Source organism: Mesoplodon mirus, assembly GCF_964341445.2.
Source record: "Mesoplodon mirus genome assembly, chromosome: 4".
Taxonomy (NCBI): Eukaryota; Metazoa; Chordata; class Mammalia; order Artiodactyla; family Ziphiidae; genus Mesoplodon; species Mesoplodon mirus.
In genome coordinates, this window is record NC_138979.1 from 55,630,467 (window position 1) to 55,653,872 (window position 23,406).

Genomic DNA, 23,406 nt, shown 5'->3' on the forward strand with positions numbered 1-23,406 from the left:
GCTCTGTGGGCAGGACAGGAGGCAGGCTGTGGGGTGACAGCCCACCCTCCCAAGGCCCACGTGCAGAGAGGGTCCTGGGGGTCCCAGTCAAGGATGAGTTGGTGGAGAGGGTCAAAATGGGAGTGGACAGGCAGACAAGACGGAGCGCTGGCAGCGTGCTGGGAAGTGGCTAGTTTTTGTTCCCAGGAACAAATTCTCCTCTTATTTTTGGCTTTTTTTTTTTTTTTCACATTTTCTTTGACCAATTCCATCTTTCTTTCTGCAGGCCCCGAGAAGCCCACCCTTGGTGAGGAGCCAGGAGGGAGGGTCCAATGATACAGCACAGGCCCGGGAGCCAGCGAGCCTCGAGGTAGACATTTTCTTTCACACCTGGAAATGGGGAAGTGCTTTTTTTTTTTCTTTTTTTTTTTTCTAAACTCTGGACAACAATGTGGGGAGGGAGAGGGGGTGCCCCTAAAGGGGCTCGAGGTAGGAGTACATTCGGGGCTCTGTGGGGCGGGGGGCTGAGGCCACGGCCCCGCTCCCCTGAGGACATTCATTCCGGCTGAGGTAGGTGCTGAGAGCCAAAACAGCAAAAATCCATCCTGAGAAAACAAGTCGTGGAGGGTGACAGTGTCAGGGGCCCAGCCACAGCAGGGGTACATGTTTGGAGTCTAATTCACCTTTCTCTCTCTTCTCTTTCTCTCTCTCTTTTTTTTTTTTTTTTTTTAATTTTAAAGTTTGTTCTTTTTTTAAAGAAAAAGGTTACTTCAGTTCCAAGTCATGTGGGTACCAGGCAGAGGATGGGGGGCCTTGGCCCAAGGGAGGGGCTCCTGCAGGAACCCCTCTGGGTCCTTGCAGGGGGTCCCCTGCCAAGGCTACTCTAAGCCTTGACAATCAGAGGAGCAGTCAGGACAGAAATGTTGGGAAGCCCCCATCCGAATCCCACATGACAGAAGAAATCTTGCCTTTGACCTGAGAATGGGGGGTCGCTCCCTCCAGAGCCTCCCGGACGCTGGCTACTGTCTCGAGCGAGCTGGCAGGGTGGCTGGTCCTTCACTCAGGAGGCCGGGGCCTGTGTCCTGGGGTGGCAGGGCAGCGAGGGGGCCTACACAGGGGGCCTTGGCCTCCGACGTCATCTCCTCCAGAAGCCCGAACCCCTGAAGCGGCAGCATGGAGAACTGGGTCTCCTCACACAGGGCAGGGGCCTCGGGGTCCTGCTGGGGAAAGAGTCAGTCACACAGGCATCAGCAGGAGGGCCACAGGCCCATGAGCCCCCAGCCAGAGGGTCAGGCTCTGGAGCCAATCCCACTCGGGGGTTCATTCTCCAGGCTTCCCTGCCTGACCCGGGGGCACAGAGAGAAGCACCAGCCGCCAGTCTTGTGCCTGGAGAAGCCCTGCAGCTTGGTGGAGGCCGGTGACCAAGGCCTGTGACCAAGGTGAGGAGGGTGGAGCCTGAAGGAGGGGGTTGGCTCGGGGGAGGGGGGGCACTCACCATGGGTCTGGGGTTAGGTATGGGGTCGGGCTGCCCCACGGCCCCCGCTCGGGGGAATAGCTGCTCCAGTTCCTTCATGTCCACATGTTTCCCGTCTCGGCCCAGCTGGCCCCGCTCTCCCCGTCCCGCCCCATTCAGTGCCAGGACGCCAGGGTCCCTCTGGCTCCGGGGGCCCTGAGGAGGGGAGAGCTGGTTTTCTACATCCTTACACAAGAGGACCCTAGGGGGTGAGCCAAGAGTTAGGGGGAGGGATGTGGGAGGAGCAAGAACAAAAGGATGGAGACAAGGGGCCCCAAACCCTGCCTCCCCTGTGGTTTTCCTGCTCCAGGCCTGCCCACCCCATGCTGGCCCAGCCCCCTCTCCCTGGCCCAGGACCCACCTGCCCCTTTGGCCGAATAAGAGGAAGAGGACACAGAAGATGATGCAGGTGACCCCGATGTGGATGCCAATGACGATGCCTGTGGTAGACGTCTGGTTGGTGGGCTCCTCCTTCCGGCAGTCACATGGTGGGCTCAGGGCTGGGGGTGGAAGCAGCGGCAGGTTGGGGGCTGTGGCTCCCAGACACCCAGCCCTTGAGGGTTACTTCTCCCTCGGCTGCTCGACATACGATTTGACCCTGTCAATGGGACCCCAGCCCAACCTTTAGGTTCTTTTTACCAGTTACTGAGCACTGACTTTGTGCCAAATACTAGGAATAACACTTTACATGGACCATTTCATCCTCCATACAGTTCTATAAAGCGAGTATTACTATCCCTGTTTTACGAAGGAGAAAACTGGGGCTCAGAGAGGTTAAGTAACTTGCCCAAGGTCATATAGCCAAACATCAAACTCAGGTCTAAGCCTATGTTCTCCAGGGCTGCATGTACTGTTATACCCTCTTACTTTCCCTGGATGCCTGCTCCCCTCCTTCCTCAGCCTCTCTTCCTGAGGGCCAGTCTTTAGTCAGACCCCATCCCCAGCCCTCACCTGTCCTCTCAGATGCTCCCCTCAAAGACACGAAGCGGACTGTGGCATTGCCATCCCCATGCTGGTTGTAAGCGAGCAGCTTCACCTCGTACACTGCAGTGGGGTCTGGGGGGAAGGCCAGGATGCTGAGGGACCGCCCCTGGCCCCACCAGGCGGCTGTCCCCGGGGTGAACTGGAGGAGACCTCTGTGAACCACCTCCTGGCACCAGGCACCACACCCCTGCCCAGCTCTCCAAGCCCCAGCCGTGTCCGCCTCACCGAGCTGGCTGAGGTTGTAAGAGGAGACAGTTCCAGGCAGCAGGATGGGGCCGGTGAAGGAGGCCTTGCTTGCTGGGCGGTAAAACAGCTTGAAGCCGCCCTCGTGCTGGGCCAGCCGGGGCCAGGGCTCCCACAGCAGCTGCAGGGTGGAGCTGCCCAGGACTCGAACCGACAGTGGGGGTGGGGCGGGGGCTGTGGGTGGAGAAGGAGGCCGAGATGTGAGGACTTGGTGGTTGAAGCTCTACACTTCCACCTGCTACCAATGACCCAGACACGGCCCCTCCCCAACCCAAGAGCCTGACCGCTCTCTGACCTCTAACCCAGGGCCTCTGCTTGCTCAAATAGCACCTTTATGTGAATTAGAAAACGACACCCCTGGGACTTCCCTGGTGGTCCAGTGGCTAAGAATCCGCCTGCCAATGCAGGGGACACGGGTTCGATCCCTGGTCCAGGAAGATCCTACATGCTGTGGAGCAACTAAGCCCGTGTACCACAACTACTGAGCCTGTGTGCCACAACTACTGAAGCCCGTGCACAGCAATGAAGACGCAGTGCAACCAAAAAGAAATAAAGTGTTGCCAGGTTTTTAAAAAAAAGAAAAAAGGAAAGGACACCCCTTCCTCCAAGTAGACCCAGCCCTGACTCAGCCTCAGGGTGAAGCACTCTGTGCAGTGCACAACCTGAACAACGGTGCACAGGGGTTCTGCCCTAATACCCTGAGTGTCTGTGGTTTTGTGCTCCACACCCACACCTCACCTTCACCTAGAGTGCTGGCCAGGGTGGGGGCAGAGGCTGAGCTGGCCCCCCGGGGTGTGTAAGCTTTGATATAGAAGCTGTAGGCAGTGGAGGGCTCCAGGTCGCTCACCAGGTGCTGAAAGGTGCTCTTGCTGACTGCTTCCTGATACTCCAGCTCTGGTGGGTCTGGGGAGGCCAAGGGTAGGGCAGGGCATTAAAGGGGCATGAGGGAATCCCACCCACACTGGTGAAATGAGGGCAGCCAGGGTGCAGCCAGGAGAAAGAGGGAAGGTGTTGGGTCAGCACGTGTGGGATCGCGGGGGATGAGAAACAGTGAGTAAGAGGAAGGGGATGCAGAGGCAGCCTTGCCCTCCGGGGCCCACCCACCAGCAGCCTTCCTGATGTGCAGGACATAGCCGATGATCTCCTTGGTGTTGACCAGGGGCTCGGCCCAGGACACGCGGACCTCAGTGGACGACACAGAGACCGCCTGCACGTTGACGGGGGGCCCGGGCAGGCCCTCGGCCCACAGCACAGTCAGCCTGGCACTGGCCTGAGAAGAGCCAGCGCTGTTCTCGGCCATACACTGGTAGATGGCCTCATCTTCAGGGCCGATTCCAGAAATAGTCAGGGTGCTGCAGGGGGAGGGAGAGCCTCAGATCCCCTCCTCCTTCCGGAGTATCCCTTGGAGGTTGGCCAAATCTCCCCATTTGAAAGATGGAGAAATTGAGCCCCTCCAGAAGACAATAGGCTTGTCTGAGGTCTCTCAGCAAGTTAGGGGCAGACCTGGGACTCAAACCCAAGTCTCCAGACCCCCAGTTTAGTGTTCTTCCCTGGTAGGAGGTGCACAGCCTCCTACCGTCCGGGCCTCACTCCGGCACACCCACCACACACGTGCCTGTTGTTATTCTTGAGCCTGACGTGGCCTCCTGGCCCCAGCACCTGTCCATTCTTCAACCACGTCACATGAGGGGGCGGCTCACCCTGGGCTTGGCAGGTGAACATGGCTGTGGTCCCAGCCGGCCTGGAGATGGACTGGGGGTGCTGGACAAACTCTGCTGGGGCTGGGGTTGGGGCGGGGGGGGCACAGAGAAGTATAAGGGTCACGAGGGGTCAGGTGTACAGGGAGGGGGCAGCTGTGAGTGAAGGACTGAGGAAGGGGAAGAGGGTAGGGCCAGAGGTCTGCAGGGAACAAGTGGGCAGGGGACATACACACCCACCCCGCCCCGGGGAGAATCCTCCAGGTGGGGCCCACCCTCCACCCCCAGCCTAGCCTCTGGGAGATGGTGGCAGCCCTCACATCCCTCCACCCTAGAGAGGCAGACCCAAGAGAGGACTCCATTTTAATGACTATTTAAAAGACTGACATTTGTATCCGAAAGCAATCAAGCTGAGCTCCCTGTTCAGGAAATTGTTAAATAAATAAATGTGCTAATAGGTTTGGCTGCACCTCGAAGGCCGAAGGCCCGTAATGACGGGGAGATGGATGAGCCCTCAGTACCAGCCCCCCTCACCCCTACATTCAATTCCACTCTCCTCCAATCCCAAGCCTCAAACTTCCATTAACACCAGAGAAATGAAATGCTCCATCACTTTCATTTGGACAGATTAACAGCACATGGAATGCTAAACAAATGGGCATTTAAGTTCCTAATTCCCCTCTCTCCCATCTCTCTGGGAGGGAACAACCACAGAAAACCCCTGAGAATGGGACTTCCAAGCCTGTTCACGGAGACAGTTGAGCCCCAGGGCAGGAGGATGGACAGAATGACCTGGTCAGCTGCAGAGGCCCCACATACCATGGGAGTGGAGGCCAGCTCTGTGTGTGTGTGTGTGTGTGTGTGTGTGTGTGTCAGGAGCTGGGGTGTGAGTGTGAAATGACAAACACACTGAGAGTGTGCAGGCAGGTGTGAGCATGGAAGTGCCACACGTGTGAATGAGAACAGCACGTGGAGGGAGGGACACATGGGGGTGACACAGGTTGGGGAGACCAGCTGAGATGACAAAGTGGAAATGACTGGGGGGGGGTGGCGATGGCACCTGAAGGGGCCGATGACCAAGAATGTCCTTGCATTCCCAACATACACATTCCTGGGGGAGGGGGAGAGAGAGAGAGCTGCTGCCTTTGGCCTGGGCTGGGGCCCTGGAGAGGGGGCAGGGGCAAGGTTAGGGCAAGGATAGGAAAGTGGGTGAGTACACGGCACTGGGCTTGGGCCTGGGATGTCGATGAGGCAGGGAATGTGGGGTGGGGAGGTCCGTACCTTGCACCACCAGCCGGCCCTGTGCCGTCCTCCTCACCCGGGTGCCGGGCCTGTTGGCTGCACAGACGTAGACGCCCGAGTGCTGGACGGTCACGTCTGAGATGATGAGGTTCCCCGTGCCCAGCACCTGGATGCCCTCCACCCCAATGGGGCGACCATCTGAAGAGGAAGGGGAGGGTCAGGGAGGTAGGTGTGCAGGAATGTCCAGACTTGGAATCGGCCACCATCAATCTTCCAGGGAGCCCCAGTCTTTGACTCTTTCCTCTGAGCATGATGGCATCGTGGAGGCAGCCAGAGCAGCACAGAAAACTCTCACCCAGCAGGAGGGAACTGGCTCCTGATCCTAACATTGTCACTGCCTCACTGGTGACCTTCAAGTCCCTTCCCCTCAGTTTCTCAAACAGGAAAGTAAGGAGTTTGGGTTACACGGACATTTCCCAGTTTGATTTGTCTCTCCTGAAAAAAGTTCCTTGGTCAGATATCCATTCCACTCCTTGACTGTCACAATGCGCATTAATATAAAGGCTCTGAGAAGTCCCATAGCAAAGGGATCTGGTTTACTCTTTCCCAAACTTGTTAGACCACCAAGCCATTCTTTCCCCTTGCAGATTTCGCTTTGGGAAATGTTGCACCAGATGGTCCTTGCAGGGCCTATGGGCTTCTCCTAATGGTGAGGCCACTCTTTCCAGCCTCTCCCAGTCCCCGGGCCCTCCCCCGACCCAGGATCAGATTAGCACAGTCAGAATGCGAGGAGACAGCTCCCCATTCAGTCCCTGAAGTGGTGAAATCTACTCCATTATCCTGCCTGCTGCCCCCTCCTTCCCGGATCACTCAGCTGCTACAATGTGGCACAGTCTCCTTGTGAATGCGACCCCACCCCATCCCCTCCAGACTCTCCTTCCCCCAGTGACCTTTCCACTCAGACAATGTGGGCCCATCTGCACCCTTTCATTTCTCTCCTTCAGCTGCCTAGGGATTTAGGCTGGGGATTTAGGGGGCCAGGTTAGAGACTGGGGGGCCCAGAGAGAGGATGTGACAACTGGCTGAGATTTTGAGGGGTTTGGGATTGCATCACTGGGGAGGATGGCCAGGGTGTAGATGGCAGAGATGAGCCGGACAGGAAAGAGACTAGGGGTGCTGAGAGCTGCAGAGGGGTTCTGGAGGGCCCGATGGAGATGCCCAGAGTGAGGGGAGCATGGGGGAGGGGAGCTGGCGCAGGACTGCGGGGACTGGACGAGGTAACCTGGGGAGCTAAGCCATCTGCACAGAGGGAGGGAGAATGCAGTGGGCAGGCGGACCTCCCTGGTCCTGCCAAGGAGAGGGGAACCCACCCCCTCCCCAGGCCTCAAAGAGAACGGACCCCCACGGAGAACAAACAGGATTCCAAGTTCCCCGCGGAGCTGGGTGAAGAGACTGGCCCTCCCAGGGGTGGGAGAGGCAGGGGCTGCGGGATGGGGCTCACCCAGGCGGCTCCAGGACACAATGGGGCGCGGGTTGCCCGTGGCGACACACTCGAGCACGGCGGTCTGGTGCACAGTCAGGGTGAGGTTCTCAGGCCCCACGAGGATCGTAGGCTCCTTGTAGGCCCCAGAGCCCGAGCCTGGGAGGAAGATGCCATACTTCTTCACTTTAGCTGGGACCCTTCCCACCTCCTCACCACACCCACCCACCCCCAATACACAGCCTAGGACATGGCGGGTGGGAGACAAGCTCCAGCCCAGAAGCTGGGTCCCATGCATAGAGAGGAGAAGCCAGCGGCCCCAGGGCGTTGCTCACACTCATCTCTCCGGTCAGGCCCCGCAGGGCCTCTAGCGGTGGGAAAGCCACCCTCACCCAACCACCCATAAGCAGAGAGTGGGCTTCCTCAAGGAGAACTGAGCCAGGGAGGGGCCTTGGACGCCTCCTGAACCCTCACCCCGAACAGCACAGAGCTTTGTGCTCACAAGGTGCTCTGTATGCAATTGGCTGTCCAGGCTCTGGGGCTCAGTTGAAGAGGGACTGATTTGAGGGTGGGGAGAAGGAACGAGACAGGGCCAAGGACCCTCACCTGACACAGTGAGGCTGGCCCCATGGCTGACCCGGACACTGGCGACATTTGAGGCTACACAGTGGAAGACGCCGCTGTCCTCAGCCTGAAGGCCTGTGATCTGCAGGACCCCCTTGGGCAGCAGTGTGTACCTGTGGCGGGAGGGCACGGTCAACCATAAGCAAGCACAGCACCACTGGCCACAGGGTCACTCAGCATCACGGACACAGCCCAGGACCCAGCCACTACCCCAGTGTTACTTTTGTCATCAGAGACACACTACGGGACTCTCACAGGTGGATGCACCTGCGATTCCAGCCTTGACAACAATCACACACAGATCTTCGCATGCATTCAACTGTTGAATCTGGGCTCACAAACCACGCAGATACTCAGTCGCAACAAAGTTGCAGAAACACCACCCTGGAGGCCACAGGCAGGCCTCCTTCAAGGCCCAGACACTAGACTGGCCTGCCTCTTGGTCATCCCTCCACCTTCCCCACCCGAGGCTCACCTCTCATTGTCTGTGTCAATGGGGACTCTGTTCTTCTCCCAGGTGATCAGGGGTTTGGGAAGCCCGTGGATTTGGCACTGGAAGCGGGCCACACCGCCCTCCTCACCCACGGTGGCCTGGGGGTGCACGTGGAAGTCGGACATGGCTGGAGAAAGAAAAGGAAATGTGCATGGGGAAGGCACACTGCTGAGGTGCAGAGGGGACGGGAGAGGGCATGGGGGGCCTCAGGCCTGTGTCCTGGAGCCCTGGAGCTCACCCGGCTCAGGGGGCAGGGTGTCTTCCCCCGAGCTGAGCTGGCAGGTGCAGGGCAACAGCTTGCTGGGGGCACATCAGCACTTAGCCTGCCTCCTACCTGTGGGAAACATCTCCCCCTAAGGGATGGTATAGGCCGAGCTGGGACACCTTGAGAAAGGACTGGACAAATACTTGGATGATAAACCTCTAACACGGAAATCTTGGGCTGCGGACCCACGAAGGCTAGTCAGAGAAAAGCCTTGCTCCCAAGGCCTGCTCCCCACTTTTACAGCTGCTTTCGGATGTATTTTTATAAACTCCCTGTAAGGTATGCAAGTGCTAAGTATTATGCTGTACATTTTACAGAATAGGAAACAGAGAGGGGAAGCGATTAGTCCAGTGTCACCCAGGAGGGACACTGGTCGTTAGAGCCTGGTTACCAGCACCCAATGGCTTTCTTTGCCCTTCATCATCACCCCCTTATCTCCAGTTCTTCTGCAGCTTCTCAATGTACCCCAAGAAGGTGGTGTACCATCCAAGGTGACAAGCCTCTCAGAAGACAGTCAGACCTACCAATCTACATTTCAATGTGTCATAAATATTCAGGGACCGCCTCCCCACCTTTTGGGGATCTGAACTAACTGCTTGAGCTCTGATCATGGGAGGGGCTGTGGTGCACGCCCCCAACCCCCTTTTAGGCTGGTGAAGTGTTCCTGCCCACCCTCACTCCCATCCATCCCTACTCCCCAACCTGTAAAGCCCGGGGAAGGGGCCCCTCCCACATGGGTTCCCAGCTTCAGCACCAGGGCTGTGATTTCATTAAAATCCACTTTGCTTCAAGTGCGGGAAGGAGGCTCACCATCTGTCCAGGCAGGCAGCCCCTCCCCTCCAACACTCCATCAACTGGGACAGTTGTCCCCTCCCAGAAGGAGCCCTCCCTCTCCCCACAGCAGCAGGGACACCGGAGTTTGTCCTGGTTGCTGCTCCTGGCTCCCTGGTGCGGGTGGGCACACCCCGTCTCAGGCCCCCTCAATCCACCGGTCTGTTCAGGACTCCAGGGCAGCTCAGAAAGGCCGAGCCTTTGTGCCCTTCTTCCCAGAGTCTCTGGGGGCTGACTCTTTTGTGGCACATTCTCCATCTCATTTGCATGTGGTTCATTAAATATAAACATGCATAAAAATCCCCAGCCCAGCCTCCTCCTCTTTCAGGGCCTCCTGGGAGTATGGCTGATGGGTGTGAGCGCCTCCTTGCACGTGTGTGCAGAGCTGTGCTCGCCAGGAGGACATGGCTGCCTCTGTGTATGTGGTGTGAGTGTCCAAGCTGGATGTGAATGGGGGGGGTTGTATCCCTCAGCTCCTGTGGCTGGTGTGTGATTCTGGTTCTGTGTAGGTAATCAATCACACATGTCCCTGTGTAGGTATAGTCCTTACAAAGGGCACCTTGGGGCCCTAGGGGCGGGAGATGGGGGCAAGTGCCCCAGCTGGTGTCCCCATCAGGCTCAGTGAGATGATCCCCAGGGAGCACTGTGAGGTCAGCCTGCCCAGTCTCAGGCCAAAGGCTGTGTTTGGCCAAGGGCTTGCAGGTCAGTGCAGAGGTTTGGGGCAGGGGCCCGAGGCACTGGTAGGGCCCCTCTACTCTTCCAGGCCTCAACCTCTAGGAGGGCAGGGCTGGAGGCAGGCCTAGCGAGCGGGAGAGGGCACCCCGGCTCCTGGGTCAGCTGTCTATGCCCCACCCACCCAGCCCTGCCCTTCAGGAGCTGGGGAGCTGCCTGCCCCCTCCTCACTCCAGCTGGAGAGGAGCTTGCAGCCCCCCAGGGACTTGGGGCGGGGACTAATGGCTCTGCTGACTACAGATGCCTCCTCATTAAGGAACCCGAATCCTTTTGTGTTTCTAGCCCCCATTCTGGGCTCCCTGGAGACGCTTAGAGCTAGGAGCTGGCCTGAGGAGAGATGCAAGGGAAAGGGCTGCTTCTCATCAGGGCGCTCTGGATGGAGAAAGTTTGGCCTCTAGCTTCTTTCTCCCCCTAAAACTAAACAATGAAAAAGCATGGGTTGAATGTGATGCTGCAGAGGAATGCTCGAGCAGAAAGGGGTGGTAGTTAACGAGCCAGTCTGATCATCTTCACACTGTACAACAGAGTCCGAGGGGTCCCCAGGGGCCCCTGGGATGCAGCTGGGGCCCCTCCCCACCCAGGGCTTCACATCTCCCCTCCATCAGAGCAGCACCTTGCTAAACCTCTCTATCAGCTTTACTTAATTGCAGTTCTGCCAAACATTTCATTTGAAGGGTAGCTTTGCTTTTAAAAGTGCTTGAAAACCACTCATCTAAAGCCAACACATTCATTTTATGAAAGGGAAACTGAGACCCAGGCCCAGTTGGTGGCTCTACTAGCCCCAAATCAGAAGTTCCATGCCCCAAGCCCTCTGCTGGGGTGTCCCCAGCAAATTTTTCACTCTCCAAGGACAGGTGACCCCAGGGCAGACTGCAGGCTGGGCCAGCCTCTTCTCACTGGCTGCGAGTTGGCACTGTGTTACAAGTTGCAGGGACGACAGTGAGCCCCAGAGAAGGTTCCTCAGTCCCATCCCTTGGAGCCCAGCTGGTTAGGCAGTGTGGTCCGGGGGAGGTGGTGCAATAGGAGGGTGTGGTCCTCTTTATCTGCAGCTCCTTCTTCCCTCCCCTTCTTCCCACCCCTACTCAACCCTTGGGTCAGCCCTGTATATCCCTTCGGTGCCCTGGGGGATTGCAGTGAGACCGTGGGCAGGCAGTGTCAGGGTATAAAAGGGAAGAACAAACCTGACTCCATGTTGGATCTGTTTCTTTTTCTTTAACCTTTGTATTCTATTACTTTAGCTACAAGTTAATTGCTAAAGGGATGTTGCCTAGAGCTTAAAGGATACATGATGGCCCATCTCTGGGAACCCTGCCTCCCATAATAGGAGCGCTGGTCCTTTCCTCCACAGATGAAGGGGTGAACAGGTACACTGCAGGGCCTCCCACCTCAGACTCCTGCCGCCTTCCTGTATAGGCCTTTGTCCACACTCAGCTGAGCTCACTCCGAGTTCGTCCACTCACTCTGAGTTCACTGATGACTTCTTTAGGAAGTCAGGGGAGAAAGTTTCTCAGGGCCACTTAGATCTCCGATCTCTCAGAGGCGGAACACGTTTGGTTTACATGTCTGTTTTGCACTGGCTTGTACAAGCAGGCCATGGAGCCAGCTGTCCCTCATCGTGTCTCTCTGGGAGAGGGTCCCTGGGCAACCATGAGGATGCGGGGCTGAGGACTGGACCTCAGAAAACGCTGACCTCTGAGCAAGTCATCCTGGAGGCCACTGTGTGGTTGACAGTGGTGGGCACAGTGGCTGGAGGCACTATTTGTTAATAGTTTTTTATTATTTTTTTAAAATTTATTTTATTTATTTTTGGCTGCGTTGGGTCTTCGTTGCTGTGCACGGGCTTTCTCTAGTTGCGGTGAGCGGGGGCTACTCTGTTGCGGTGTGCGGGCTTCTCATTGCGGTGGCTTCTCTTGCTGCAGAGCACGGGCTCTAGGTGCGCAGGCTTCAGTGGTTGTGGCAGGTGGGCTCAGTAGTTGTGGCTCACGGGCTCTAGAGTGCAGGTCAGTAGTTGTGGCGCACGGGCTTAGTTGCTGCGTGGCATGTGGGATCTTCCCGGACCAGGGCTCGAACCCATGTCCCCTGCATTGGCAGGCGGGTTCTTAGCCACTATGGAGGCACTATTTGTGGCCGGTGTGGGTAGCACTGTGTACGGGGCTGGTGGACATGAAGGTGGTGCTGTGGCTTGCGGCTAACGATGCTTTATCTTCCTGCTCACACCTGTTGGTCGGGTAGGAGCCGTTTTGGGTTCCTCACTTCAAGCTGGGTTATGGGAGGGGGTCGTGTTGGGACGCCCCTCCTGTGTGAGGACCAGAGAGAGTGACAGGGAGGACAGAAGCCTGCTTGGGGGTCATTATGGAGAAAGGAAGAAGAAAGCACCTTTGTCCTCAAACAGTCTGAGAAGGAATCTCCCAGCGGCTCCCTGTCCCCGCCAGAGGTACAGCTAGGCCGTGGGGAAAGAGGGTTCACAGAGACAGCCCAGCAACCCACTGGGCTGGAAGGGAGCAGAAACCAGCAGGAAATGGCTCCTGGACACCCCTATAAATCACCCGAGGGGAGGGGAGTCTCCTGAGAGCCAGATCTAGAGCGGCTCAGGGAGGGGAGGGGGACTTTCCTCCTGGTCCACGACCTCTGGCGAGGTCAGGCCTGGATCTGATTAGACAGGCTCCAAGGGGACGCTGGGGGGGCAGGAAGGGTCGGGGCAGAGTGCTGGGAAGGAAGCCGGCAGCATACCCCAAGCCCAGCCTCCAACCCTTTGGCTACAGCCAGACTCCTATCTGATGTGTGATGACAAAGAGACCAGTGGGCTTGTTGGGATGGAGAGTTCAAAACACAGCCTTTGCAGAAGCCAGCGGCACTGGGGGTCTGAGGCACCGACTGCCCCCACTCATACCGCCATTCAAGAGGGATAACCACGACCTGCAGACTCTTCCAAAGGCCATCCAAAGTCCCCTTCCTTGTATCCATCCCTGCCAAGGACCAGGGACACCCCGAACGCTCGGCTCCTCCTCACGCAGCTCAGATGATTGTAATGTTTTTCCTTATACTAGAGGCACAGCTGAATCCCATATGCTTCCACCCAATGCCCCAACTTTCCCCTTGAGAATCTCATTTTTTAATAAAGTAAGTAGCCAGCTATTAAGCACTTGAAATGTGACCAGTCCAGACTGAGTTGGGCTGTAAGTGTAAAATACACACTGGATTTCGAAGATTTAGTACAAAATAAAAAGACACTAAGCATTGGGGAAATGCAAATCAAAACCATAATGAGGTGCCACCTCACACCCATTGCGATGGCTACTATCAGAGCAATAACAAAAAACAACAGAAAATAGCAAGTGTTGACAAGCATGTGGAGAAACTGGAACGCTTGTGCACTGCTGGTGGGAATGTAAATTGGTGCAGCCACTATGGAGAACAGTATGGAGGTTCCTCAAAAACTTAAAAATAGAACAACCATACAATCCAGCACTTCCACTTCTGGGTATATACCCACAAGAATTAAGGGTCTCGAAGAGATATTTGTACAGCCACATTCATAGCAGCCTTATTCACAATAGCTAAAAGGTGAAAGCAGTCCAAGTGCCCATCAACAGGTGAATGGATAAATAAAATGTGTTTATACATACAATGGAATATTACTCAGCCTTAAAAAGGAAGGAAATTCTGACACATGCTACAATGTGGATTAACTTTACGGACATTATGCTAAGTGAAATAAGCGAGTCACAGAAAGACAAATACTGTATGATTCCACTTATATGAGGTACCTAGAGTAGGCAGATTCATAGAGACATAAAATAGAATGGTGGTTGCCACAGGCTGGTGGGGAGAGAGGAACAGGGAGTTACTGTTTAACGGGAATAGAGTTTCACTTTTGGGAGATGAAAAGAATTCTGGAGATGGATGGTGGTGACAGTTTGCACAATAATATGAAGGTACTTAATGCCACTGAACTACACACTTAAAAATGGTTAAGACAGTAAACTTTATATTATGTGTATTTTACCACAATTAAAAAGTTGGAGGGACTTCCCGGGTGGTCCAGTGGTTAAGAATCCACCTTCCAACGCAGGGGACGCAGGTTCAATCCCTGGTCGGGGAACTAAGATCCCACATGCCGCGGGGCAACTGAGCCGGTGCGCTGCAACTACTCAGCCCATGCACCACAACTAGAGAGCCCGCATGCCGCAAACTACAGAGCCCACGCACTCTGGAGCCCACATGCCACAACTAGAGAGAAGTCTGAGCACAGCAAGGAAGAGCCTGTGCGCCACAATGAAAGATCCTGGTGCCACAACTAAGACCTGATGCAGCCAAAAATAAATGAATAAATGAATAAATATTTTTAAAAGTTGGAAAAATAATATTTTTAATTGATAATAGTTAATAATTTAAAATATTGATAACAAGCTGAAATGATAATATTTTGGATTTTAAAGACAGTTCAAAAAATGTAAAAAGTATTAATAATTTTAAAATAATGATTATATGTTGGAATAATATTTTGTATATGTTAAGTAAAATAAAGTTTATTATTAAAATTATCTTCACCTGTTTCTTTTTTTTACTTTTTTTGTAAATGTGACTATTAGAAAACTTAAAGTTACCTATGTGCTTTGCATTATACTCTCATTGGACAGGGCTGTTCTAGAAGACACAACCAATTTTGTTCTTCACACAACAGATCTTCAAATACTTGAGGTCTGCATTGTTCCCTGAGAAACATCTTCGAGGGGAAACACCCTTAATTCCTTCAGCCACTTGTGATGTGAAATGATGTTCAGATGCCTTGAGCCTGAAGACCCTGGGGATGGTATGAACCCAAAGGGCCTTACACCAGCAGGGGACTTGGAGAAGATTTCAGCCATCATCTGTAGTGAGCATCCTTGTGTTGTCCAATATGACAGCCACTAGCTACATGTGGCCACTTAAATTAAAATTAAATTAAAAATTCAGTTCCTCTGGCTCACTAGCTACCTTTCAAGTGTTCAATAGCCACAAGTGGCTATAGGCTACCTTATGGGACAGCACCAATAAAATACTTCCATCATCACAGAAAATCCTTTTGGACAGCACTAGTCCACACCCAAGGCAAGGCCTCAGACCCACAGCTGCTTTCTGTCTTGCTCCCTCTCTCTTGCTGCCCCACCAGAAAGCCCCCTTTCTTCTCCATCTTTATCACTAGCCCAGCTTTGCCCCTGCCAGATCCCTCCTCTCCTGGCCACAGGGACTCAGAGACTGCTGACAAGGCCCGCATTTGATCGCATCCTAAGGCTGTCACACTGCATGGCAGAGAAGGCCTCAGACAGCATGATTTCTACTTTTAGTGGGGAAATACTTGCTGAGAGCATTTTGAGGGAGCAATGCAGTGAAGAGGTTAATGGTACAGGCTCTGGAATCAGACAGAACTGGGTACAAAACTCACCTCCGCCACTCTTACCTCTGTGACCTTGGGCAAGTGAGTCTCTCAGAACCTCTATTTTCTCACTTATAAAATAGGGATGACAATAGCTCATGTTGCTAGAGCTGCTGCACTGGTGAGAATCAATGAGATTTATTTGTAAAGTGCTTGGCACAGTCCTTGAAAAATAGCAAATACTTGCCAGTGATTGTTGAGGGAAAATAGTAGAATCTTGAGTTAAAAGGTGCTGAGAGGTTATGGAAGAGCATGGTAGGATTGGGGTTGGGTGGCCATCTACCCCAAGAGGGTAGCCGTATTCCCACAGAGAGGCAAAAGCTCAGAGAGCTAGTGGCAGAGCCCTCTGGAGAACTGAGTAAAGACAGAATTTGCAAGGCCTGAATGGTGAGAGGGTCAGTGCAGGGGGAAGGGGGCAGCCCGGTATAAACCAGAGCTTGGCTTCTATTTCACTTCTGCCTGGGGGCTTCACAGAGGCCCCAGTAGGTGAGCTGTCACTTGGAAGAAGCCATTGGGTAATTGAGGCCTTGATTTCTCTAGTAAAATGTTTATGAAGCCCATAAACTCATGCCTTTATTGGCCAGGCTCATTCCGGGGGATGGATGTGGCTCTCCAAGGTGTAGTTAAAGCACCTGCTGAACTCAGGCACCCAACGGCTACTCTGGCCTCCGCCCAGACCCACCAGGCAGAGTGACTCCTGGAGGGCGAGGAGGCCAGCCAAGTCCACATGCTCTTTAAACTCCGCAAAGCACTTGTAAATGTCCTCTCTAAATGCGCATGGGAAGGAGAGAGGTGACGGCAGAGAACCCTGAGTCCTGGGGAGGTTGGCAACTTGCCACAGTCCTGGTGGGATATTGGTTTTGTCATCAGGGTTCTCTGGGCCAGGCTTACCGTCTCCAACACTCTGTCCCAGTCTCCCCAGTATCTGGGTCCCCACCTTGCCCATGACTGTGGCTCTGTTAGGGAAGATCCCCTACATTGATTGGCTGATGACTTTTGGAGTGGAGGGAAGTATGAACTTAGAAGACCTGTATTTACTTCCCTGGCTCTCCAAAGGGAAGTCTGAGAGTTGAATTAAGGTTCTGAATCCAAAGAGTAGGTGTTTTTTGTGGGGGGCGGGAGGGAGGCACTGTGTGGGGTTTGGGTGTTGGATGGGTGTGGGTAGACGGTGTCTGGAGCTTACAAACAGCCCCAGAAGACAGCGATGGCTCAGAGGCCCTGCTCAGCTTTGCTGGGGGTGATTGATTCATCTGGGTCTTTGCCTGGTGACCCTGCTCTGAGAAGCCTCTGGAACCTTTTGTCTGCCTCTTCAAGCCCCTTACCCCCTGCCTTGGGCCTCCGAACCCCAGCCCCTCCCTCCCACCCTCCCATACCACCACCAGCTCACCACTCTCCGCCCCCCACAATTCTAACACAAAAGGCAACTTTGTCTTTCAAGTCAGCAGCCATAAATCCACGTCTCTCCCCACCCTCCTGGCAGCCACCTCTGACAAATCGGGGGGCGGGGAGGTGGGGGACAGTGGGGGGCCAGACTCAGCTTGGGAAAGTCCTTGCATCCAGCTGTTGGCCCACTGTAGGCTGGTGAGCATCAAACCTTTACGGTCTGATCTTCGATTCCAACGGAAGGTAAGACCCAAGGCACAGCTGCAGGAGGGGCAATCTGGGGCTCTCCGCAGCCTCTGGGCTGGGCTTTTTACAACCCAAGGAGAATAAAACCTCTCAAAGCCCTACTTTTAATTATTCAGCCCGCAATTCAGAGGCTCCAGTTCTTCCTCCGATCAAGTCCTGTGCTCCCCTGCCTCCAGCCCACCGTGGAGGGAGTGAAGTGTGCCTGGGGGAGAGTGTGCTGTGGGACACAGGTGGTGTGCCTGCCTGATGCGGCATACTGGATGTGCCACTGGGTGGATGTGCCACTGGGTGGGTGTGCCCCGCTGCTTTCAGTGTGGACCCTACGCGTTCAGGGGAGGGGAAAGGGGGAGGAGTATCACCCACCCCTGTGACCACCCTACCTCCCCCACTGCTAGGTTTTCAAAAGCAGTCCCAACTTCAAATATTTCGCCCTATTTTTCATCCCACGTATCAGGCAATGAGTCAGAGGATGTGTCCTGGTTTGGGAAATACAGTCCTCTGTCCTATTTACACAGCACACCCACTGAATTAACTCTAAGCATTCATTCAACAGATACTTACTGACTGCTAATGTGTCCGAGAGAATGTTCTGGCACTCCTGGAGTAAATTCCCTTCATCCCACAGGCCCTGTCCTTAGGTTTTCCACCCAAGCTCCTAGAAATATCAGAAGGGTGAAAGCACCAGAGCCAGGGTCTTAGGTACTATCATAGTAAGGTGGTCCTGAAAAACAGAAACCTGCAGAAGCCATGATGGGCAAAGGTAAGATATTATATCAGTATAACCCTGAGAGGTAGGGATTACTATCTTTTCTGAGGTGCAGAGAGGTTAAGTAACTTGCCCAAGGTCACACAGCCATTTAATGATGATCACACATTAACATTTAATGATGCTAAAGCAGGCATTTGAACTTAGAGTGGTCTAACTCTAAATCCAGTGCTCTTTCCCTGCATCACAACTGTGAGACACACACACACTCAAATGCTGCTCAAACATGACTAACCATACCTGCACACACTGGCACAGAAAATCACAGAGGCACACAACATGCTAGACCCTTAAAAGTACCATGCCTACGCACATTCAGAGACACCCGTGACACAGCAGGCTTCACTTTAACTGAATTCCCCCAGGGTTTGCGGTAGGTTTCATAGCCCGTAACTAATGCAGATAAGCACCATGATAAGATGGTGTTATTAGCCCACTAGTGGTCACTGAGCCCACACGTTTCCTAAATTCTATTAACACAGGTAAATAAACAACCCAGATGCTAGTCTCCAGGTAGCTCTTCTATGAGCATTTCCAAATCAGCAAACCGGGAAACCAAGCTGCAAGGATGGGGCCTGCAGGGTTACTCCTGTCACCTGTTGGGCCTTATAAAATAAAGAAGTAATTTATTTTCCTGGTTTTGCAGGGGGAGGACAAAGCATTGTGAGATGCTAGCAGCTTCCATGGGGTGAGTGGGGGTAGGGGGCGGGGAGATGGAAGGTGGATGTGCTAAAGGGAAGGGTAGCTGTGACTGACTCAGTCCTTTTAAAAACTGGATCTTGATAAAGCCAAAGCCCCTCTCTGGGCCTCTGTTTCCTCCTCTGTAAAATGGGGGAGTTGAGTTGGACAAGTTATAAAGTCTTATCCGGTTGTAGCCTTTGAGACATGTGCTTCCAGGCACCAGCCAAGGGTGCAGGGTCAGGGAGTCGACTTGGGAATCTCTTTCTGCCTTAGACTTGAAAATATCCAGGCCCAGCAGAGCCCCTCTCCATAGACTGCATGTCTCCGCCCGTGTCAAGGTCACCAATCTTCCTTATGTAAACCTGCCTGGGCCCACAACATCCTTAACTTCCGTCATTCTGGTCAGGATACCGGATCTCCCTCACCTCCCGGAAGGGCGTCTGGTTAAGGGGCCCAGGCTGGAGCTATTAAGTAAATTGCTTTCACATGACCATGAGGACCACTCAACAAAAACAGATACTTCCCCCAAATTTCCAGAGCCATATATTAGGATTTGTAGGGACTAATATAGCAGGCATTAGGTAATGGAGAGGTGACCTGGGATCATGCCTGGCTCTGTCACAGATTCTCTATGTGACCTTTCAATTCCAACCTTGGATTTCTCATCTGTAAAACAGAGGAGTGGAGGAGGACAGACAAGAGAATCTCTAAGGTCCATACCATTAAAAGTCTAGGATAACACTAGGTAAAATAGTCTCTCTCCACCCATGAAAGGACCCTCTCCTATTCTCAAACCTTGATCTGATGCTGTATTTACCTCTCATGGCTCTACAGGACCTCTGGCAGCTCAGCACTGAACCCCGATAGTTTAAGGCCTGCAGATCCTCCACCCCAACAGCGTTCCAGAAGTAGCCTTATCAGTTTTGGGGAAGAGGGAGGCCTACATTCCATGGGAGGATCATGAACCTTCTTGGTTGGTTAGGGCTACCAACTCTTGGAAGTAGGCTTATTTGGGAAACTCCACTGCTGCCTTCTAGTTGTCAGAGGTCTCCTAAAGCCCTAGGAATCGTCTGTAGAGGGTTTCAAAAGCTTTCCCTGAGATTTTTTGATGATGGCCCTTCTGACCGGTGTGAAGTGATACCTCACTGTAGTTGGTTTTTTTTGTTTGTTTTTTTTTTTTTTTGCGGTACGCGGGCCTCTCACTGTTGTGGCCTCTCCCACCGCGGAGCACAGGCCCCAGACGCACAGGCTCCGCGGCACGTGGGATCTTCCCGAACCGGGGCACGAACCCATGTCCCCTGCATCGGCAGGCAGACTCTCAACCACTGCGCCACCAGGGAAGCCCCTCACTGTAGTTTTGATTTGCATTTCTCTGATAATTAGTGATGCTGAACATCTTTTCATGGGCCTCTTGGCCATCTGTATGTCTTCTTTGGTGAAATGTCTATTTGGGTCTTCCACCCATTTTTTGATTGGGCTGTTTGTTTTTTTTGATATTGAGCTGTTTGTGTATTTTGGAGATTAATCCTTTGTCCGTTGCTTCGTTTGCAAATATTTTCTCCCATTCTGAGGGTTGTCTTTTTGTCTTGTTTATGGTTTCCTTCGCTGTGCAAAAGCTTTTAAGTTTAATTAGGTCCCATTTGCTTATTTTTGTTTTTATTTTCATTACTCTAGGCGGTGGGTCATAAAAGATCTTGCTGTGATTTATGACTTAGCCATAAAAAGGAACGAAATTGGGTCATTTGTAGAGATGTGGATGGACCTAGATTCTGTCATACAGAGTGAAGTCAGAAAGAGAAAAACAAATATTGCATATTAACACATGTATGTGGAATCTAGAAAAATAGTACAGATGAACCTATTTCCAGGGCAGGAATAGAGATGCAGATGTAGAGAACAGACTTGTGGACACACACAGCGGGGGAAGGAGAGGGTGGGATGAATTGGGAGATTAGGTTTGACATAAATACACTACCATGTGTAAAACAGACAGCTAGTGGAAACCTGCTGTAGAGCTCAGGGAGCTCAGCTCGGTGCTCTGTGATGACCTAGATGGGTGGGATGGAGTTGGGGGGGTCCGAGAGGGAGGGGATATAGGTATACATATAGCTGATTCACTTCATTGTACAGCAGAAACTCACACAACATTGTAAAGCCATTATACTCCAATTAAAAAAAGGGCTTTCCCTTAAATTCAAAGGAATCACCACACCCACCCCTAACCTCTCCCTTTTCCTGTGCCTCTTATTAACAGCCTCATCATGCATCAACTACCCAAGCTAAAACAAACCAAGGTGTCACTGCCACATCCATCTCCCTCTCCCCCACAGCTAACTGGTCACCAAATCCTGGTCTAACCTCCCTTTTCTCTCCCATTGACTTGGCTTAGGCTCTTATCACTCTCAACTGTTTCTGTAATAGCTTCCCCTCTCCAGCCTTCCCACTTCCAGTGCTCTCTCCCTCCTCTTCTTCCTCCATCCTGAAGCCATAATTATCTTCCTGAATATCCAATATGATCATTAAACATGTTTGGTGGTTCTCCATTGCCTTGAATCAAGGTACTCTCCTTGGGATGGTATTCAAGGTCTCCGTTATTAGGTCCTGATTCATATTTCCAGCTTCAGATGCAGCTAATTCTCTCTTCAGGTGATTTGTACTTTGACTGTGTGAGACAAGTTTGCCTTCCCTAGACATATCATAGATGGTCAGGCTTATATTCCTTTACTTCTGCTGTGCCCTTTGCCTGGAACTCTTTTGCCAATTTCTCTACTAACACCCCACCTTCCACATCCCCCAAAGGAGGCAAAATTAATTCCTGCCTCGAATGTGTTGCCTTGTGCCTCTCTCCTAGCTCTTATCAGACTTTATTAGAATCAGTTGCTCACACATCAATCGCCTACTAGTAGCCTATGATGAGTCCCTTACCGGCACAGACCAGTCTAATTTACTTTTCTACCTCCAGCACCTAGAACAAATACTAGGTAAATAATAAGTCCTCATTAACTGTGTCCTGAATGCTGGCTTTAAGGATCACATGGTCTTGGGGATCATTCCCCGTTATCTTCTCTTCCACCCAAGTCCCCACCCTACCGCAATTCATTGTCTATGGTGGGCAAGTTACTCCCTCTCCTTGAGTCTCAACTTCTTCAATGAAATGAAGGACTTGGACCAGGCACCCGCTACCCCCTTCTCAAACTTGACTGTGTATCAGAATAACCTAGGGTGCTGGGTAACAATGCAGATTTCCGGACTCCACTCCCTTGGTATGGCGTGGTGCTCAGGAACCTATATTTCTGTGAAAGCACAGGAGGCTGCCTCATTATACACGGCCAGAATTGGGAACTCCTGGCCTGGCAGGTTCTCGAGAACCCTGATCTCGCCTCGGGCTCCAGCATCCGACGAGGGCAGATTCTCAGCCCAGCACCCGCCCGCGCACCCCCCACACCTCCCACGAGCAACGGGACCGGCTAGTCCAGGCAGTGTGACTCCGATGCCAGCAGGCGCAGAGCGGGCGGCGGGGCGGGTAGAGGAGCATGTGGGAGCCCGGCCCCCGCGGGGCCCCAGTGCAGGCATTCGGCTGCCGGGCGGGGTCAGGGCCCTGAGAGCCGCTCGCTCGGCGGCAGGAGTAAGTGGGACCATCTGCTCCACTCCGCAGAGGTCATCGCTTTGTGTCAAGCTCCCATCCCCCCCTCGCTCCTCCCCCACCTTCCCCTCTTTGCCCTTTGACTCCCGGGACTCCAAAGAAAAAAGCACTTGAGGTCCTGATGAAAGTGGGAGTGTGATGGGGAGCGACGACGGCCGCCGGAGCTCGGGGCCCGCGCAGGGCCGGGCCTGCTCCGAAGGAGAGCGCGGCGGGCGGCTGCGGGACGAGGAGGACCGGCAGCGTCCCGTCCGCAGGGCCCGGGCCCGAGCCGGCGGCGCGGCTCCCGAGGGAGGCGGCGCCGGTTCCCACAGCCAGCCGGGCCGCCGGGCCCCTTTGAAGTGGCCGCAGCTGCACACCCCGACCCGCGGCTAATCCCCGCCGACGCGGGCGTCCTCGCCCCCCCGCATAGCAATAGTGTCCGCGCTGAATGGCGCTGGCTAATTACCTCGCTCGCACCGCCGCGGGTGAATGAGAGAATCCGGCATTGTGCGCGGCGAATGGAGAAAATAAGACAGCCATTGTCCTCGCAAGCCAAACGAGGGTTTGATGTCGCTGGGGCGAGCGAGGCACCATTTCCCGCCACCCCCTCCCCCCGGCGGGGGCAAATTCCCCGGCTGGGCCCGGGTCCGGGAGGACCGGGCTGGCCCGGGGAAACTGAGGAAGCAGGTCCGGTCTCCCCGGGGAAGAATCCCTCCGCCTCCCGTGGAAGCCCAGGGGGCGGACACAATGACAGCCCGGGGCTCCCCTCTCCACCAGCAGATTCTTAGCGGCACCTACTGCGGTCGCCCGGTTCTGTCCCCGACTTAAAAAAAAAAAAAAAAAAACCAGCAAAAAAAACAGGCACGGCCCTGCCTTCGACAGCCTAATTAGATTTCGTTGGGAACACATGAAACAATCGGAGGAGTCGGGGGTTTGTATCCCTCAGTGCTCAACTGTGTGCCACCAGCTGAAAGGGCTGGAGAAGTTCAGAGAATGGCTGGGAGAGATGTGAGGAGAGGAACAAGACCCTGAAAAGAAGGGGCAGGAAGATGGGGAGCTGTGGGGAGCCTGGACTGAGGAAGGGACTGGCACGTTCCGGGCGGAAGAGGGAAATGGTTGGAAAGGGGAGGTCCAAATTATCCAAGGTCTGCAGAGCCAGGTTTCAGGATTCGGAGGTAATGCCGAAGCACCAAGGCCACTGTTTTGATC

At 53.8% G+C, this 23,406-nt stretch overlaps 1 protein-coding gene across 1 annotated transcript in view; it reads right to left on the minus strand.

The window, feature by feature from the left end:
- Nucleotides 1-998: 998 nt before the first annotated feature.
- IGDCC3 (immunoglobulin superfamily DCC subclass member 3) overlaps nucleotides 999-23,406 on the minus strand; it is a gene marked incomplete at both ends in the record, with an annotated part of 41,015 nt that continues 18,607 nt past the window's right edge. Inside the window, 12 exons of the mRNA XM_082618737.1 lie at nucleotides 999-1,199; nucleotides 1,475-1,694; nucleotides 1,854-1,992; nucleotides 2,444-2,548; nucleotides 2,702-2,893; nucleotides 3,458-3,622; nucleotides 3,824-4,071; nucleotides 4,329-4,500; nucleotides 5,698-5,856; nucleotides 7,160-7,297; nucleotides 7,745-7,875; nucleotides 8,238-8,382. Of these exons, the coding sequence (XP_082474863.1) occupies nucleotides 999-1,199; nucleotides 1,475-1,694; nucleotides 1,854-1,992; nucleotides 2,444-2,548; nucleotides 2,702-2,893; nucleotides 3,458-3,622; nucleotides 3,824-4,071; nucleotides 4,329-4,500; nucleotides 5,698-5,856; nucleotides 7,160-7,297; nucleotides 7,745-7,875; nucleotides 8,238-8,382 (2,015 nt within the window). The remainder of the gene's footprint in view (nucleotides 1,200-1,474; nucleotides 1,695-1,853; nucleotides 1,993-2,443; nucleotides 2,549-2,701; nucleotides 2,894-3,457; nucleotides 3,623-3,823; nucleotides 4,072-4,328; nucleotides 4,501-5,697; nucleotides 5,857-7,159; nucleotides 7,298-7,744; nucleotides 7,876-8,237; nucleotides 8,383-23,406) is intronic.